The sequence below is a fragment of the Leuciscus leuciscus genome (genome assembly GCF_965113295.1).
Source record: "Leuciscus leuciscus genome assembly, chromosome: 3".
Taxonomy (NCBI): domain Eukaryota; kingdom Metazoa; phylum Chordata; class Actinopteri; order Cypriniformes; family Leuciscidae; genus Leuciscus; species Leuciscus leuciscus.
In genome coordinates, this window is record NC_138727.1 from 65,196,404 (window position 1) to 65,213,828 (window position 17,425).

Here is a 17,425-nt window from a genome sequence, read left to right on the forward strand (position 1 = left end):
AGATGAGACGAACGTCTTGAAGTGTCTAGAACATTCACAATCACAGATAAACTCAGGGTAAATATTCTCAGGTATTTCATGATCTGCTACAGCTTCTTAGTGTTGATCTCAATTTATGAAATCAGAAAAGTTCATAAAGCATAACAGGAGGGCGGTGGAAGCCTATTATCATGAGAACTGGTTTGTGGAATGCGAATGTAAAAACAATAAACCGGTTCCTCTAGATGCTGTTTGTTTACTGTAAAGGTTCGGCCTGTTTTTTACCCAAAATTTTCATAGAAGAAGGTTGAGTGTTTACCTATTGAAATGATGAGTCTGAAACAACAGTCTTGTTTGTACTGTAAGTTTAATCATTGATTTAAGAACTGTAATTAGAATTCAGGTTTATTCATTTGTTTGTCATATGAATAACTAACTGACGACACTATGAATGTTAACGTTAGAGAAAAGAGGTCATAACACTGCTATGCACACATAAACAGAAGCATTTCTCTTAACTTGATTGAGATTAGATGATCTGATGATCATTTAGCGCCACCTTCTGGACAGAGATTACAATAGCTGATTAATCATGAAGAAAATTAAAATTTGAAATTATACTTCACAAACTGTTGGAACATTTAACATTGTTTCTTTTAATATGTATATCTTTATAAAACTTATATTTACATATTTTAAGCTCAGGGTATACACACCTTTGCAGTACAACAATTTGAATGATGAATTATAAATTCTACTAAAGATCTTATAGGCTACATCAGACACTTTGCAAAAATCCACATAAGCAAATACTGAGACTGGACCACAGACCATAAAGAGAGGAACAAAATCAGCACATGCTATCAGGTTTGAAACTGGAACACAAAAACTGATGCGCAAATGACTATTCTAGCTTTGTGCTTGTGCACATGCCATTCATTTCTTTTTAATGACACTCCTTATGTCTGCTTTTTGATGAAACAGGAAGAACAGAACCATAAAACACACAGAAGTATCTTTCAAACAGTTACAGACACGGACAATCCTATGATCAATATATTTCAAGGTAAGTTTCAAGGTAATTGTTTTCCAGCTATAGTTATATGGATATGATTCAGACAAGGTTTCATCATAAGTTAATTTGACTGAATTTTAAAAATGAAATCAATATCTTAATTAAACATCTTCATATCCTGTATTATAACATGAAGGTAATACAAAGACGAAGATGTTTCCAGTTGATCACATGATGTCACATCAAATTGCATGTGATGTCAGACGTAATTGTTTCACTGTAATGTTTATTGCAATGAGGTTTTTAAAAAGTTATTTGAGGAAATTTAAAGTGATATTTCTGAGTTCTGAATTCTAATGATACTATGATAAATTCAGCGCTGTTGTGTGTTTGAGTAAATGGACATTTACTATGTTTTCCATTTTTCATTGTTGATTTGGTTTAGTCCAGATGTTGACTGAGAGTATAGAGATTTGGTCTATGTAAATACCTGTTACAGTTTATACAGGGATCAGTCCAGACCATCTGAAGACTTTGACTGTCCTCGGGGCAGAAAGAGATCCAGAACACGTCCTGCTGGTTCTGCTCACTGTTACACTCAAGGACACTTGCAGAAAACAGTTGATGACGAACTACAGAGAGTCAAAGACCAGCACAAAACCAGCATGAAGAACAAGTATGAGAGATTATTTGAGGGGACCAAACTACAGGTGAATGAAACCCTCCTGAACAGGATCTACACACAGCTTTACATCATAGAGGGAGAGAGAGAAGGAGTGAATGAAGAACATGAGGTTTTACAGATGGAGAAAACAGCCAGAACACAACACTCTCAAGATACTCCAATCTACTGCAATGACATCTTTAAAGCCTCTCCTGAACCAGGACGCGAGGAGAAAGACCAAATCAAGACTGTTCATACTAAAGGCATCACTGGAATCGGAAAAGCCATCTCTGTGCAGAAGTTCATTCTGGACAGGGAACTGAAAATAACTCCAGACTACGACTTTATCTTTGAGGTAAGAGAATATGGCGAAAGATTATGAACAAATTAAACTTCAGATGTCTTAGACTTTGTAGGTACTACAGCTGTGATTTACTATAAAAATAACATTTTGTGGCATATTTAATAATCAATTTTTTATTTAAAAAAAAAAAAATTTCAGTTTTATCAGGTGATATTCTCAGCACAGTCACTAAGGAGATTTTTTTTTTTTTTAAAGGTGCCCTAGAATGTGAAATTGAATTTATCTTGGCATATTTAAATAACAAGAGTTCAGTACATGGACATGACATAAAGTGAGTCTCAAACACCATAGTTTTCTCTTTCTTATTTAAATCTCGTTTTTGAAAAACACCCCTGAAAAACAGGCGAATCTCCACATAACACCAACTGTGACGCAACAGTCGGGATCATTAATATGTACGCCTCCAAAAATTTGCATATGCCAGCCCATGTTCAAGGCCAGGCGAAACTGCGCAGCCGAATCATCAGAAGTTCTGCAGGTGAAGGATCATATGGAAAATGGCAGATCTATCTCTAATCTATCTATCTATAATCGGATACCGCTACAGTTTAATTCGAAGTTGTTAGTTTGCTCTGCCCATTTCACCACGGACTGTTTTTCTAACCTGGAACAATATCAAGCAGCCAGGCTTCTCTCGGCGTCTCAAACGGACGAAGGGGGCAATTTCAACTAGCTAACGTTATATTCCCGCAAGCGGTAAGTAGTGATTTTATTAACGATAATTTACACTGTGTTATCTAGATCCAGCGCGATATTGTTTTTTCCTCGAGAGACATCGTGGCTTGCAAACGAGCGAACGAAGCATGGCAGTTGCTCAGTGTTTGGATGTACAAATGAACACAAAAATATTTGTTTAGCTCCTTCATCCGAGCCTCTGGAGAACCAGTGGGTTATGTGAATTTCTGATGTGTAATTGTTCAAGTTCAGACAGATAATCTTTCTCTCAAAGTCGTTCAACACTGTTTATGCATCAGTAAATCGCGTTGCAGTGATAAGATCTTCATTCACGCAATCAACAGGCTGTCATCTGCTCAATGGTCATCACTGCAACCTTTTATGTGATGGGAATAGATCTAAATACTTAAAAAACTTCTCATGATTCGTTAATCCCGATAGCTGTAATAGTAAAAACGTATAAAAGCTGTAATAGTAAAAGGTTTCCAGATAGCTCGAATGCCAGATTTCATATGCAAGCATGTCAGCCAATCACAGCAGTGGCCGTTTACATTGAAGTCTCACAGCAGACACGCCCCTTCAAACAGAGCGTTCAAATCAGGGGATGAAATCAGGCTAGGAAATATGCCTTTTATTTCTAAATTATAACAACTTTTGATCTAAAAAACATACTAACATTATAAGGGCACCCCAGGAAACATTCTAAAATAATAAAATAATCCATTCTAGGGCACCTTTAAATAATATATATATATCTTAAAGATAATTCTGGTCGTTTTATAAAATATCAGAGGCAGCATTCTAACTATTTAAAATGTAAAAAACTAAAGAACTTTCTGAACTTTTCTTGACAGGTGACTGCGTGTTTATCTGCTGCAGGGCTCTAATGGGTTTCAGAAAACAATGAAAGCAGCAGACGCTTTGTGTGGGCGGGGCTTAATACACCCTCTTCAAACATAAAAGCGGAAGTGGAATCCTCGACAGACAACGTTTTCAAGATTTTATTAACCAGAACCTAAAAAAAACATTGTGTAAGTATTTTTTTTCCCTAAAGATAGACACTTAATACATTTATATCAAAATATAGACATAACATGACAAAATATCGCTATTTCCCGAATGTAAACTGCATACACATTTAATCAATAATTTTTAATAAAGTTCATTTTCTCTAGAAGAGAATTTCTATGTAATTTTGAAATTATATTGAAACAATTATATTTTGGAGCACTCATTCATATTTTGGTACATTGGTTTGGTTTTATATTGATTTCAGCTTTAGTTTACTTTAAAATCTCTCTCTCTCTCTCTCTCTCTCTCTCTCTCTCTCAATTTCAAAATTAATTTTAACCTTACATGTTTACAACAGCTGCATATGTAGACAGTGCGATGTACATGTTCAGTGAAGTCATAGTTTACTAATACTAATAAAATAAAAATAGCATAAAATGTAAAATAAGGTATCAGTGTGGAGTAAAATAAGAAAGCAAATAAATGTAAACAAAATAAATCATTTAAGTAATAGACTGTTAATTGCACAAGTAATTAAGAAAGATAAACTAAAGGTGAGTGTATAAGTTTAGTGATGGAGAGACAGATTACTCACTGTTCTCACATTGTTGCAGACAGACACTGCAGAGCTGCTAAAACACTGCGTTCTGCAAATAAGAAGACAAGTCATTTACTCCAGTATGTCAGATGTCATGTTCTGTTTAGTTTTGTAGAAAACATTTGTGCATATTGTATTTCTGTCAGAAAGTGAGGTTGATTCCACAGAGAACCTTTTGTTCAAACAAAAATTTACAGATTTTTCCCCCAGTGTTTTAAAATCTTTTATGTATTTTGTTTCCTCAAACAGATCACTGATTCTGGAGAGGACGGAGAGAGACGCTGCCTCTAAAATGAGTCTCCATGAGGAGAGAGAGGATCAGACACAGACAGCAGCATCTGCAGTATCCAGCTGTGTGTCTTTGAAGAGTGTAGTGAACTATTTGAATTTTGATAGATATTTTGGACCTACAAATACACTTCCAGATACATACACAGAGGCCCGAAGCACAGAAGACAGAAAGGATGGAAGAATGCCCATATATGGGGAACAATGTCGACACCAGAAGAAGGTTGATGTCACATGCTTTAGTTCCTCTGGAAAAAACCCAAGAAACTGCATATAGGAACAATGTAACCCAGTTCCGTATAAATATGACTGCATTTTTGACTGTTATGTGTTGCATTTTTGGGGAGATCCCTGGGGAGAAATTAGTTCTCTTCTAGCTCAGTTTATTAACTGAGATTCTTTTTGCTTAAATTGCTCTGCTGTTTTATCTTAACTTGAAGACCTCGGATGGGTTATTTTTTACATCTATTGCTTGAACTAGGTAATTAGCCTGTGTAATTTTCCACTCACGCAGGACTCCCCTGTTGAGCTTGGATAAGCTGAAGTATTATAACCTGTAACCTTATGATGATTTGCTACAAATGTTAACTATTGTGTAACCAGTATATTTATCTTTTGTTTAAATATTTTTTTTATTTCTAAAGACAAACACTGTTAAGTTTTACTTCAGCTTACAAAGACAGTTCTACTAGTGATAGACAGCGCATTATAATAATCTTTGCAAGACCAAGGACAACAAAGGTTCCAGGAATGATTCTGCTGGAGGGTAAGCATGAATTTGATCCATATGTCTAGTTGCCAATGATTATTATTGTTTCATGAGAGTGTAGGAACTACACCTAGATTTGCTGGTATAAATTAAACAAGCTAGTGAGTGATATAATCCTATTCTGACCTTACAGCAAAAGACTACCTAGCAACTTTGATACTAGGGGCTATTCAGGAGAATGAGATAAATACCAGATCTCACCACAAGAGCAATAACTCTATGAGGGAACCTCCTGTATTGAGTGATGGAACAGTGACCTCTGACCCCAAGTAAGATTGCATTTTACCCATGATGTGTTTAGAGCTGGAGTTTGACTGCAAATACACAGGGGGGGGGCAGGGTTTCATAAAATATGGAAGCTTCCCCGTGCGCCGCCATTGATTAGCGGACCCCCACCTGCTGTTAGAATTCCATTGACTCCCATTCATTTTGGCGTCACTTTGACAGCAAATAACTTTACATCTGAGGCGTTTAAAGACTCCATTTGTCCATTATTTATTTCTAAAGAAACACGAAAATGTATATATGCATAACCACGCGACTCTCTGTCGCACAGTAGAGAGATTACCGTATGGACAGGAGGAGAAGCTCGCGGGCAATCGGGGGGACGTGGAGGCAAAATGACAAAATAATTATCCAGAAAACTTAGCAAAAGTTGCTCCTGCTCCAAGCTCATGGACACCTCCTACTCACATTCTCCGTCTCTGCAAGTTTCGGAAGGGAATGATTCAGATTTCTCTCGGCACAGCTACTAGAAGACAGACGGGTTACTCATGTCACATCTACGTCGTCAAGCTCAGTGTGAGTCTGCGCAGTACGCTCGACCATCAGGAAGTGAGTGCTTCTAATTGACTTCACTTGTCTCCGTTGAATCCAATGGGGTCGCTGTGTCCAGTTTATATACTGTCTATGCAAATACATGGGAAATATGACTGTACATGAGGCCAGTTTCGCAACCTGGATCATACAGTAGATCATATACAAACTGCAGTGAGCATGTTTCAAGTTTTTATGAGCATATTTCATATACTCTTGTGGTTTAAACATGAACCAGCATCGTATACACGCACATATTTCATCATGTCTTCTTCAAATTAGATATATATGCCAAAAAGGACATTTCTATGTCAGTGGACAGCGGTATGTCTGATCATGAACGTGGTGACATGATGAATTAGACTGTAGTGCTCATAAACGTAATGTAAATATTATTAGACCTTTTAAATGTTCCTCTGCGTTTCTCACTCATTCTTGGGAGTTTGTTATCATATAGGATTATATTTTTAAAATACATCAAGGTGCACTCAACTCTGTTTTTTTTTGTTTTTTTTTTATGTGTCATATTTTAATATTCATTATTCTGTATAATAAGTGTGTTGTAGGTCATTGTTTTATTGGTTGTTGTCTCCCCTCTTCCCCACCACTTTTCCACAGCTTTACACGCCCATTTCTTGATTTCTTGCTTTTAAGCTCTTAGGTGTGAAAGGCCAGGCTATGACACTTTAAAAGTCCTTTATTTGGCTTGTTAGATAGTTAGATAGTATAAAAGATACCTTCAAATACAGAAAATTTATCAAAGGGGTTCTGTCATAAAAGATTACAAATGAACAGAAAGACACAATATTATTTAGGTTAAGTACACAAACATTCTGCATCATCAAAATCTGGTAATGTGATTCACATTCGCAAGCCATGAATTCATTTTCTATCATCAAAAACAAATGAACAAGAAACTTACAGTTTTTTGGAAACTGTAATTTGTACAGTTTTTGGAAGTAGCGCAAGTGCATGAAGTACGTCAGAAATAGAACAGGGCCTCTGTTTACTCTCAAGGGCTTTTCACACTGAGCTTAACCCCAGGTTATCGTCATTCTAAACACCATTTTTAAACATGGGTTAGCATGGCTTTTGCCGCATTGCGGTGTCAAACTTGTACAGTGTGAAAATACGCGTGTTAGAATGTTACGGCTACATTCTTACTAACAGACACCCAATTGCGTGCCACAAGTGAACGTGAAAGAATTCTGTTTACCCGGGGTTTAGAATGACCCAGTGTGAAGAGCCCTTCAGTGTCTTTTTGACAGTGTCACTGATTATAATGGGTTTGCATTGATTTTGTTGCATCACACCACTCGTGTCCGATGTAGGCATGGTGTTGTCATGGTTGTGGTCAGGAAGAAGATGAGGTGAGGCACAGAGGATTTAATTTGCAGAACTATTAACTTTAATATACTAAACAAAACAAAGATACAAGAAAGGCAAACACTTGTAACAGTATGAGCTAACAAACAGCACCAGACAATGAACTGAACTAAGAGAGGACAAAATATACACAGTTAACCAATAAACTAAACAAGGATCAGGTGTGTGAAATCAATTAAACAATGAGCGGACGAGACCACGGAGAAGCTGGCGGCAGACAAGAGCCCAGAGTGACCCAGAAGATGGCCAGGATGATGGTGACCCACTGTGGAATCGATGAAGGGAGGAGCCAGGATGGAATCATGAGCCCAAATGACAGAGGTGCCACTGGGAGGTGTGGAGACCCAGGCAGAGTCCAATGGACAAAGAAACCAAGCAACACCGGAGGACCAGGAGATGAAGGTGAAGCCGCAGTGACGGGTTCCAAAGGACTGAGGCGAAGCAGGTGTTAGTGAGGACTGAGGCAGAGCTGGAGGGAATAAGGAGCCCATTGGAGCCGAAGGGGTGGGGGAACGAGGCACAGCCGAAGAGGTAGATTGATGAAGGACCAAAGTGGAGCAGAGAGAGCGAGGAGCCAAGGAGGAGCTGACTGGTCGACGAGCCGAGGTGGAATAGTGGGCTCGGAGGCCCAAGGCAGAGCCAGGGGATTAACCCTCTGAGGTCGAGAAACGCGCCGACGCGTTTTGCTGGATTTTTTTCACATAGCAGCAACATAAACTTAAATTACTCCGTAATTTATGGTTATACAGAAAAAAGAAATATAAAAAAATAATCTGTGATATTTCTACTTTTGTATGTGTCCACTTACAATCAAATCAAAACATTGTGCTTTTGTAAAATAAAGAAAATAAACAGGGTGTGCGTTCTGCCTCTCCGTCGCGGTGAACTTTTTTTTCTTGAGCACGTCTATAAACTGAAACAAAACTCAGCGAATACTTCTCACACATTTATGAGCCATATACCTTTATACACATTTAAGTGTGTACTTTTAAATGATCGGATTCAAACTGAAAACAAATATTCTCTGTTTAAGTAATTTGTATAAAACCAACAGGATGTCCAGTTTCTCAAACGCTTGCTAATTACTTTTTAATTCGACACGCCCACTCGCGCAAAAGAGATTCACATGCAAATCTCCACATGGAACGCGAACGCCCTCGTTACCTCAAACACAAAACACCAAAACACTTCACAAGTCTCTGCTTTTCGTCGAGTTTGGAAGACACGCTGTGAGCTTACATGGATTTACCTCAGAAGAAGAAGAATGCGATTTGAAGACAAGAAAGATGTAAGGTAAGAAATTCTTACTTATTAGTTTATGGTATTGTTGCATAAACTTCACATTGCAGTTGAACTGTTGCTAGATATATGGTGAATATTATACTATTTAGACCCGTGTTTACTGTTAAATACTGTTTGTGGATATCTGCTCAAACATAGATATGTATAACCATAATGTTTAATATTTTGGAGCGCGATGGCGTTTTAATGTATCATATTTTGGAGCGCGATTGCGTTTGAAAGGAAAAATGCACCAAACATTAGGCTTTATGTTTTTACTATTATCTCATTTCATATCATCATAACGAATGGAAACATTTGAAGTAACATATGATAATCAATATATTTTTCTCTAGCGTAGTTGTTCTTGAAATCTTTTGGAAGATTTAATTTATTGTTATTATTATTTTATGCAGCACTGCGTAGCCTATGCCTACAAGGCACAACAAACCTGGTGTTCATTTTATATTGTTGGAAACGTGTGTGTGTGTGTATTCTGTGAATTTTAAAAAGAAATTTTAACCAGAAAAATCTAAAATCTATTCCCAAAATCGTGCAGCCCTATAGTTTCTCTTGATATCAGTATGTTCACAGTTTTTTCATTTTTTTTTTCTTTCAGGGACCAGATGCAACTGAGTCCTGCTGACTTCAACATTCACATGAGTCTCTGTACATGAACATGGTAAAGTGAAAATCAAACACCTTGGAAAAGAAAGGTATGTTTTTAGGAATGGCACAAAGGTCTCTGTCTTTGGATCATTGTTTTCAATGTGCTCTTTTGTCATTTGTATTTTTGGAATGTGTTGTGTTGTAAATAAATCCAAACAATCTAAAAGCCATTCTTTTTAAAATCTCTTTGTGCAAGGTTGCTCTGAATGACAGGGCCTGATCGCTCCTAATAGGGCAGTTAGGGGAGTGTCTTTGTCTTTCTCAGGTGTAAAAAGCTTACATATTCATGAGATGATCACGCCTCTTCGCATATGGCTTTGTCACACAAAACACGTCTTAGAAATTTTAAATCAATATATTGTCTTATCTGAATGAGCAGTCAGGGTGATTTTCACATAGTTTTGGAGCAAATATTCTAGGCTATGTCAAACAATTTTCAAAAGTCTTGTGAAGAAATAATCAGTATGGGTTTCATGGCCTTATTTCAGTGAGAATTTTTTTTTGTATTTTCACAAACCACGCATAAATGTCATTATCTCAAAACTACAAACTTTTACATACATGCTGCTGATATATTATTGTAGCAGAGTTTGTGCTGAATACAGTGTAATTAGACTTTAGCCATGAAAATGTCACTAGTAACAGAAAAAAACACAAATGTCAGAGCATGTCAGAACACCTCCAGAGCCCAGAAAACAGCTCAGACCTCAGAGGGTTAACACCAAGGCGGAGTTGGGGACCGGGAAGCCCAAGGCGTTGTAGCATTGTTGGGCTGAGTTGGCAGAGGGGGAGGAGCTGAGGAGCCTAACGGGGCTAGCAGAGCTGACACCGACAACTGAACGGAAGAGGAGGGAGTCGGAAGCTTATCAGGACTATCAGTGACAAAGGAAACATGGGGCTGGTCATAACCATTAGCGATGATGTAGACTTGAAGCTGGGCTGAACCAGTGGTGACAAAGAAGACTTGGAGCTGGGTGGGACCACCGGCAATAAAGAAGACTGAGAACTGGCTAGCAGTGACGAAGGAAAAGTTGAAGACAACTTGGGGCTGGGTAGAACCAGAGAACACTAGGCAATTTTGATGCTGGATAGAACAAGTGGAGGAGGAAGGGCCTGGGCACAGGAAATCATCAGGAAATCTATCACTCCAGACTGAGAGACAGATATCTGGTGTCGTCGTAATTCACGGATGGACGAGATCTAAAAACCTCTGTTTGCTCTTCGAGGAAGCAATCCGCCTGTGAGAGGAGGATGATTTGAACAGCTGCTAGATCCATATATTATCCTTTCCTCGGTTATGACATTCACCAGTAGGGTTAAAATATCTGACATATTAAGCATGTAGAGTAATAAGCCAAGAGTTAGTAACTTTAAGGTAATTAAGTGAAATAATCATTAAAGACATTGGTCATCCAAAAATGTCATTTTTAGTTTACAGACTTTTTTCAGTGTGTTAAAATTCATTGTATGTTTTATGTATTTTGTTTCCTGAAACAGGTCACTGATTCTGGAGAGGACGGAGGGAGACGCTGCCTCTAATTAGTCCCCATGAGGAGAGAGAGGATCAGACACAGACAGCAGTATTTGCAGTATCCAGCTGTGTGTCTTTGAAGAGCAATAACTCTATGAGGGAACCTCCTGTATTGAGTGATGGTACAGTGACCTCTGACCCAAAGTAAGATGCTACATAGCAAAGACAGTAACATAGAGATGCAATGAAAATTTAATTGATTGGCATTTTTAGAATATTTATGGTAGATTTATATATGCAATGTAGATTTGTATTTAAAAATCATAGCTTCAAAAAATATTAAGACAATATATGTACCGATATTAAGAAATATCACATACAGTAACTCATACACAGATTTCACTGTCAGAGTGAGGGGGTGTTCACAAATAAACCATACAGATTAAAGATTGAATTAATAGATTAACATTTTACATTTGAGAACAAAATGCCAATGTTGGCTAGGTTTGAATATCTGAAAGTGCATGATGCATTGAAAAATATTTTAGCAAAATGTTTTCTTTACTGTTCTACTGAAGAAAATTACTTTGCACTTGAATGTTTTGAGTTTTTCATTGAAACATTTTTTCTTTGTCTGTTTCTTAATTTCTCTGAAGAATGGAGAGAGATGGTATGATCAGATCTGTTAACTCTTGTCAGACCCACATCACACAGCAAGAGGAGACTGGAGACCTACAGAAACCAGAAAATGATGAACTACAGAGAGTCAAAGACCAGCACAAAACCAGCATGAAGAACAAGTATGAGAGATTTTTTGAGGGAAACAAATTACAAGGGAATCAAACTCTTCTGAACAGGATCTACACACAGCTTTACATCATAGAGGGAGAGAGAGAAGGAGTGAATGAAGAACATGAGGTTTTACAGATGGAGAAAACAGCCAGAACACAACACTCTCAAGACACTCCAATCTACTGCAATGACATCTTTAAAGCCTCACCTGAACCAGGATGTGAGGAGAAAGAGCAAATCAAGACTGTTCTTACTAAAGGCATCGCTGGAATCGGGAAAACCATATCTGTGCAGAAGTTTATTCTGGACTGGGCCGAGGGAAAAGCCAATCAGGATGTAGATTTCATGTTTGTGCTTCCATTTCGAGAGCTGAACTTGATCCGAGATCATCAGTACAGTCTTCACAGACTTTTGCTGGACTTTCATCCTGAACTTCAAGATCTGGACTCAAAGATTTACGAGCAGTGTAAAGTTGTATTCATCTTTGATGGTCTGGATGAAAGCAGAATGACAATGATGCTTTCAGACACTCAGACAGTTTCTCAAGTGACTGAGACTTCATCAGTGGGTGTGTTGATGTCAAACCTCATTAAAGGAGATCTGCTTCCCTCTGCTCTCATCTGGATCACCTCCAGACCAGCAGCAGCCAATCAGATCCCCTCCAAATACATCAACCGTCTGACAGAGATTCAGGGATTCAATGAGCCTCAGAAGGAGGAATATTTCAGCAAGAGAATCAGTGACGAGCATCAAGCCAGCAGAATCATTTCACACATCAGAAGAGCAAGAAGCCTCAACATCATGTGCCACATACCCGTCTTCTGCTGGATCTCATCCACTGTGCTTCAGAAGCTCCTGGAAGAAGATCTGAGTGCAGAAATCCCTCAAACTCTGACTGAAATGTACAGCCACTTCCTGCTGATTCAGATCAACATGAGGAATCAGAAGTATGAAGAGAGAGATCCAGAGAAATTTCTGCAGTCAAACAGAGAAGTGATTGTGAAACTTGCTGAAGTGGCTTTCAAACAGCTGATGAAGGGCAATGTGATGTTCTATGAGGAGGACCTGATTGAGAGCGGCATAGACGTCACTGATGCCTCAGTGTATTCTGGGATTTGCACTGAGATCTTTAAGGAAGAATCTGTGATTCATCAGAGGAAAGTCTACAGCTTTATTCATCTGAGCATTCAGGAGTTTCTTGCTGCTTTCTATGTTTATTACCATTATGTAATGAAAAATGTTGACACATTGCAGTTTATTGATGTGGTGCATAATTTGCTTAAAGCTGCAGTAGATAAAGCCCTCGAGAGTGAGAATGGACATCTGGATCTGTTCCTGCGGTTCCTGTTGGGCGTCTCACTGGAGTCCAATCAGAGACTCTTACAGGATCTACTGACACACACAGAGAACAGCTCAGAGAGCATCAGGAGAACCACACAGTACATTAAAGAGAAGATCAAAGATGGACATGGACTCTCCACTGAAAGATCCATCAATCTGTTCCTCTGTCTACTGGAAGTCAAAGATCAGTCTCTGTCCAGAGAGATTCAGGAGTTTGTGAAATCAGACAAACACTCAGAGAAGAAACTCTCTCCTGCTCACTGCTCAACAATCGCCTACATGCTTCAGATGTCAGAGGAGGTGCTGGATGAGCTGGACCTCAAGAAATACAACACATCAGATCAGGGTAGAAGAAGACTAATACCAGCTGTGATGAACTGCACAAAGGCTCTGTGAGTGTTACAATGAAGAAAATGTTTTAGTATAGCAGTATTATCATCTCTGTAATAAATTATATTTTATGATGTTCACAAGAAATAAAATCATATTGAATTTTGAAATGTAATAATTTGAAAAGTAATGTTTTACTCTCTTTCAGTTTTGCTGGTTGTAATCTCACTGGTCAGTGCTGTGAAATTATATCATCAGCTCTACAATCCTCAAACTCTGTCCTGAGAGAGCTGGATCTGAGTAACAATGACCTGCAGGATATAGGAGTGAAGCTGCTCTCTGATGGACTGAAGAGTCATAATTGTCATCTGGAGATACTCAGGTTTGTGTACAAAGTGGGCAGTGCTGGTTAGATTACTTACAAGTTGTAGTCATTTACTGGTACCAAATTACATGACAAAAAGTTAGCAACTTAATAAATTACATTACACATTTAAGGTAATATAATCTGACTACTTGTTGATTACTTTTAGATTACTTTTGGCCTAACTTGTTTATCACATTGATTTGAATATGATAATCTTGTATCATATATTGTTATAAAAATACAAAGAGAAAGAAAATGTTTTCTGTTCTTTATCATCAACTACATGAAGTGCATTAAATATTAAATTTCATCATGGTTTCCCAGACTGGGGGTTGTGATGAAACTGCAGGGGTTTGTGAGTTTAATGAGAAGCTATTAATTAAATCATAAAAATTAAAATAAATAAATAAATAATTTAAAAATATATATAAATATTTATTTGTTTACCTGCATGTCATATCCATTAACTGACATCAGAGAACTGTGAACTTAATTTTAAGATTGAATATTATTGTGATTAATATTATTATTGACTTATTTTGTATGTGACTTCAACAGTCACCATAGAATGTAAAAGATTTCTAAATTTTAATGTGTAATTCTAATGCAACATAATGCATATCTCTCTGTAGGTTGTCTGGCTGTATGGTGACAGATGAAGGCTGTTGTTATGTGTCTTCAGCTCTGAGTTCAAACCCATCACACCTAAGAGAGCTGGATCTGAGCTACAATCACCCAGGACAATCAGGAGTCAGGCTACTCAATGACAAACTGAAGGATCCAAACTGCTCACTGCAGATACTCAAGTATGTTTGGCAGTCTGATACATGTGTGTGTGTGTGTGTGTGTGTGTGTGTGTGTGTGTGTGTGTGTGTGTGTGTGTGTGTGTGTGTGTGTGTGTGTGTGTGTGTGTGTGTGTGTGTGTGTGTGTGCATACACGCACTTGTATATAGCAGGGATTGATTTTATTCTTAATTGTTAAGATTAACACTGCATTGTTGTCTTGTTTAACATACATTATCAATCATTTTTGACCCACAAAGGAATGAATAGGGCTGAGCACTATGGCCAAAATTGTATATGAATGAATAAATACATTTTTTCACATTGTATTACTCTCGAGTTTAAAACAGAAGTTACTCAAACTCAAACTAAAAATTAGGTTGTGATTGTCTTTTTTTATGCAATGTAAAACACACTTTACAATACAATTTACACTGAAAAGCAACTGTGAAAGGTGCTAAATATTGAAATGACAAAATAAAAATACTAAAGCTAGCTATTAACAGGTTTGGTTTTGTGGATATTGACAAGTTTGTCATTAGATCAACATGAAAGTTTGTGATTTGTTTGTGTTAGTATTAATGAGGTTTTACTGTTCCCCTGAAAGTTTTTTATTTTTGGTGTGTATTTGTCTAGTTTGAATAATGGTGGAACTTTCAGGATCTCACCAGGACTGCTAAAATGTAGGTCTACAAACACCACATGTATCAACATAGCTTAAAAACTGTCCATGATACAGTTCTAATCTTTCTTCTCGTGTTCAGATGCCTGTGATCTCACACTGGATCCAAACACAGCAAATGCTAAACTCATTCTTTCTGATGACAAGAGAAAGGCAACTCTTGTGGAAGAGCCGCAGCCGTATCCGGATCATCCAGAGAGGTTTGAGAACTACGAACAGGTTCTATCTCGAGAGAGTCTGACTGGACGCTGTTACTGGGAGGCTGAATGGAGCGGCTGGGTGGATATAGCAGTGACATATAAAGGAATCAGCAGGAAAGGAAGAAGTGATGACTGTGATTATGGACTCAATAAAAAGTCCTGGAGTGTGAGCTGTATTAAAGGCAGGTTCACAGTCTGGTATGATAAAATCAGCATTGATATTCCTGTACCTTTATCAGGATCTACTAGAGTAGGAGTGTATGTTGACGTGTCAGCCGGCACTCTGTCCTTCTACAGTGTCTCTGACACACACACACTCACACACTTGCACACATTCAACACCACATTCACTGAACCCCTCTATGCTGGCATTGGGGTTTTTTATTCCAACTGCTCAGTGTATCTCTGTCAGATTTAACAATCTACAGCAGGGAAATAGCAAATAATGTTTCTCACACACCAAGTGAAATATATGATATGATATAAATATTTTTTTTTAGCTCTGTACCGACAAGTTATTTAGTTTGTGTTTAGAAGTTTGTTGTGGTGTTCATACCCTTTTAATACACTGGTAACACTTTACAATAAGCTCTCATTCATTAACATTAGTTCATGTATTACAGTTTTTCTCAATCGATTTGACACATTTTTCCAAATTAATGTAGATGCTCTCAAAACCATTTACACAGCAGACTAAGCACTATTATGTTGGCAAAACATTTCAGTATTCACTGCATAATGAAGCACTGCATTTTATTCTAGTAATGCATTTATCAAAAATAAATAGTAACATCAAAACTACACGCGTGTTATAAGTTGATTTGATGATAAATTCAGCTGTAGATACGCAAATACATGAATGAAAATGTTCATGTTCTTTCATTGTGTTCTTCAAAGTACGAGTTTAGTTGTATAACAATGGGTTTTTCAAACAAAAAATAAATAAATAAGTAAATAAGTAAATAAATAAATGTTCTGCAATCATTGAATCAATGAATTTTATAGATCTTTGCTCTCAATTACATCTGTTCAAATAATTTCAGCAACATCACAGCATATATTTTCACGAGTCATGGATTGAAGAGGAAAAAAGCTGTGAATGCTGGATCCATCCTTGTGCCTCAACTTCTCAGCAGGCTTCTTCCATGGCTTGAAGACTTACTTGGTTCTAAGAGTTGTGATCATATACTTTCCATCTCCAAGAGGAGAAAATGCTGTAAGGAACACCATCCTCAAACCACTCTTGCACCAGTGCTGAATGGTGAAATTGGACATTGTTCCAAACAACTACAGAATTTTGCTTAATTTGTTCGGCCCCAAGACAGCCTTGTGTGCCACAACAACACCAGTGGATTGCAGCACTTGTTGTCCAGGGACATTGACTGTGGCACAATGTTTATATTGGGCTGAACTCTCTGTCCAGTTTCCCTCAAGAAAAGACCATAATTTATGACATGGTCAATTAGGGTGGCTCGGATTTAATTTGAAACTTATCCTTCTACCCCTCTTCTCTCCTCTTATACCTTGCTCTCCCCTTCCCCTCTGTCCATGTCTTCTTATATTTTCTTCTCTTGCTCTTTCCACTAATACCATTGCCTTCCACTTTACCATCTTTTCTCCCTCTACTCCTTTTTCTACATCCTCAGCTCTTGCTTCTCCTACATATTAAACTCTTCTTGCTCCATCTCCTCTTCCTATACCATCTGTTCCTTTCCCCTCATCTCTTTCTACCTCTTCCATTGTTCATCTCCCTCTCAATATTACCATTCCTCTATCCTCTCCAAAACCTCTCACTCTTACGCCTTTTCCCATTTTTTTTAATTTTTTTATAGTTTTTGTAATTGAGCTGTGTCAGCAATTAGGACATTTGCATTTCCTGTGTTGGGTGTATTACTAACTCAGCAGATGTGTATTTGGGGCCAATTTAGAACATTCCAAGTGCAA

The 17,425-nt window shown here is 37.7% G+C and overlaps 1 protein-coding gene across 9 annotated transcripts; it reads left to right on the forward strand.

The window, feature by feature from the left end:
• The first annotated feature begins 763 nt into the window (after positions 1-763).
• Positions 764-16,349, forward strand: LOC309495386 (NACHT, LRR and PYD domains-containing protein 3-like). Of its 9 annotated transcripts, none has more exons than XM_082165094.1 (13): positions 764-846; positions 964-1,045; positions 1,494-2,013; positions 3,552-3,728; positions 4,556-5,360; positions 5,497-5,632; positions 5,920-6,197; positions 11,013-11,190; positions 11,643-13,511; positions 13,658-13,831; positions 14,449-14,622; positions 15,236-15,282; positions 15,364-16,349. In XM_082165094.1, the coding sequence occupies exons 8-13, from the start codon at positions 11,141-11,143 to the stop codon at positions 15,897-15,899; spliced, it is 2,850 nt and encodes a 949-aa protein (XP_082021220.1). In that variant the 5' UTR covers positions 764-846; positions 964-1,045; positions 1,494-2,013; positions 3,552-3,728; positions 4,556-5,360; positions 5,497-5,632; positions 5,920-6,197; positions 11,013-11,140; the 3' UTR covers positions 15,900-16,349. The 9 variants fall into 9 exon arrangements, with proteins under 9 accessions (XP_082021220.1, XP_082021225.1, XP_082021227.1 ...); XM_082165099.1 differs by lacking the exon at positions 5,920-6,197 and having other exon boundaries at positions 4,556-5,075; positions 5,239-5,360; XM_082165101.1 differs by lacking the exon at positions 5,920-6,197 and having other exon boundaries at positions 11,686-13,511.
• Positions 16,350-17,425: the final 1,076 nt, after the last annotated feature.

What these genes read in the sequence shown, in the direction of transcription:
- LOC309495386 (XM_082165094.1), top strand. Translation starts at nt 11,141, where the DNA reads ATGAGGGAACCTCCTGTATTGAGTGATGGTACAGTGACCTCTGACCCA. An exon ending in ATGAACTGCACAAAGGCTCT is followed by an intron (nt 13,512 to 13,657) that starts GTGAGTGTTACA and finishes ACTCTCTTTCAG; the next exon opens with TTTTGCTGGTTGTAATCTCA. An exon ending in CTCACCAGGACTGCTAAAAT is followed by an intron (nt 15,283 to 15,363) that starts GTAGGTCTACAA and finishes TCTCGTGTTCAG; the next exon opens with ATGCCTGTGATCTCACACTG.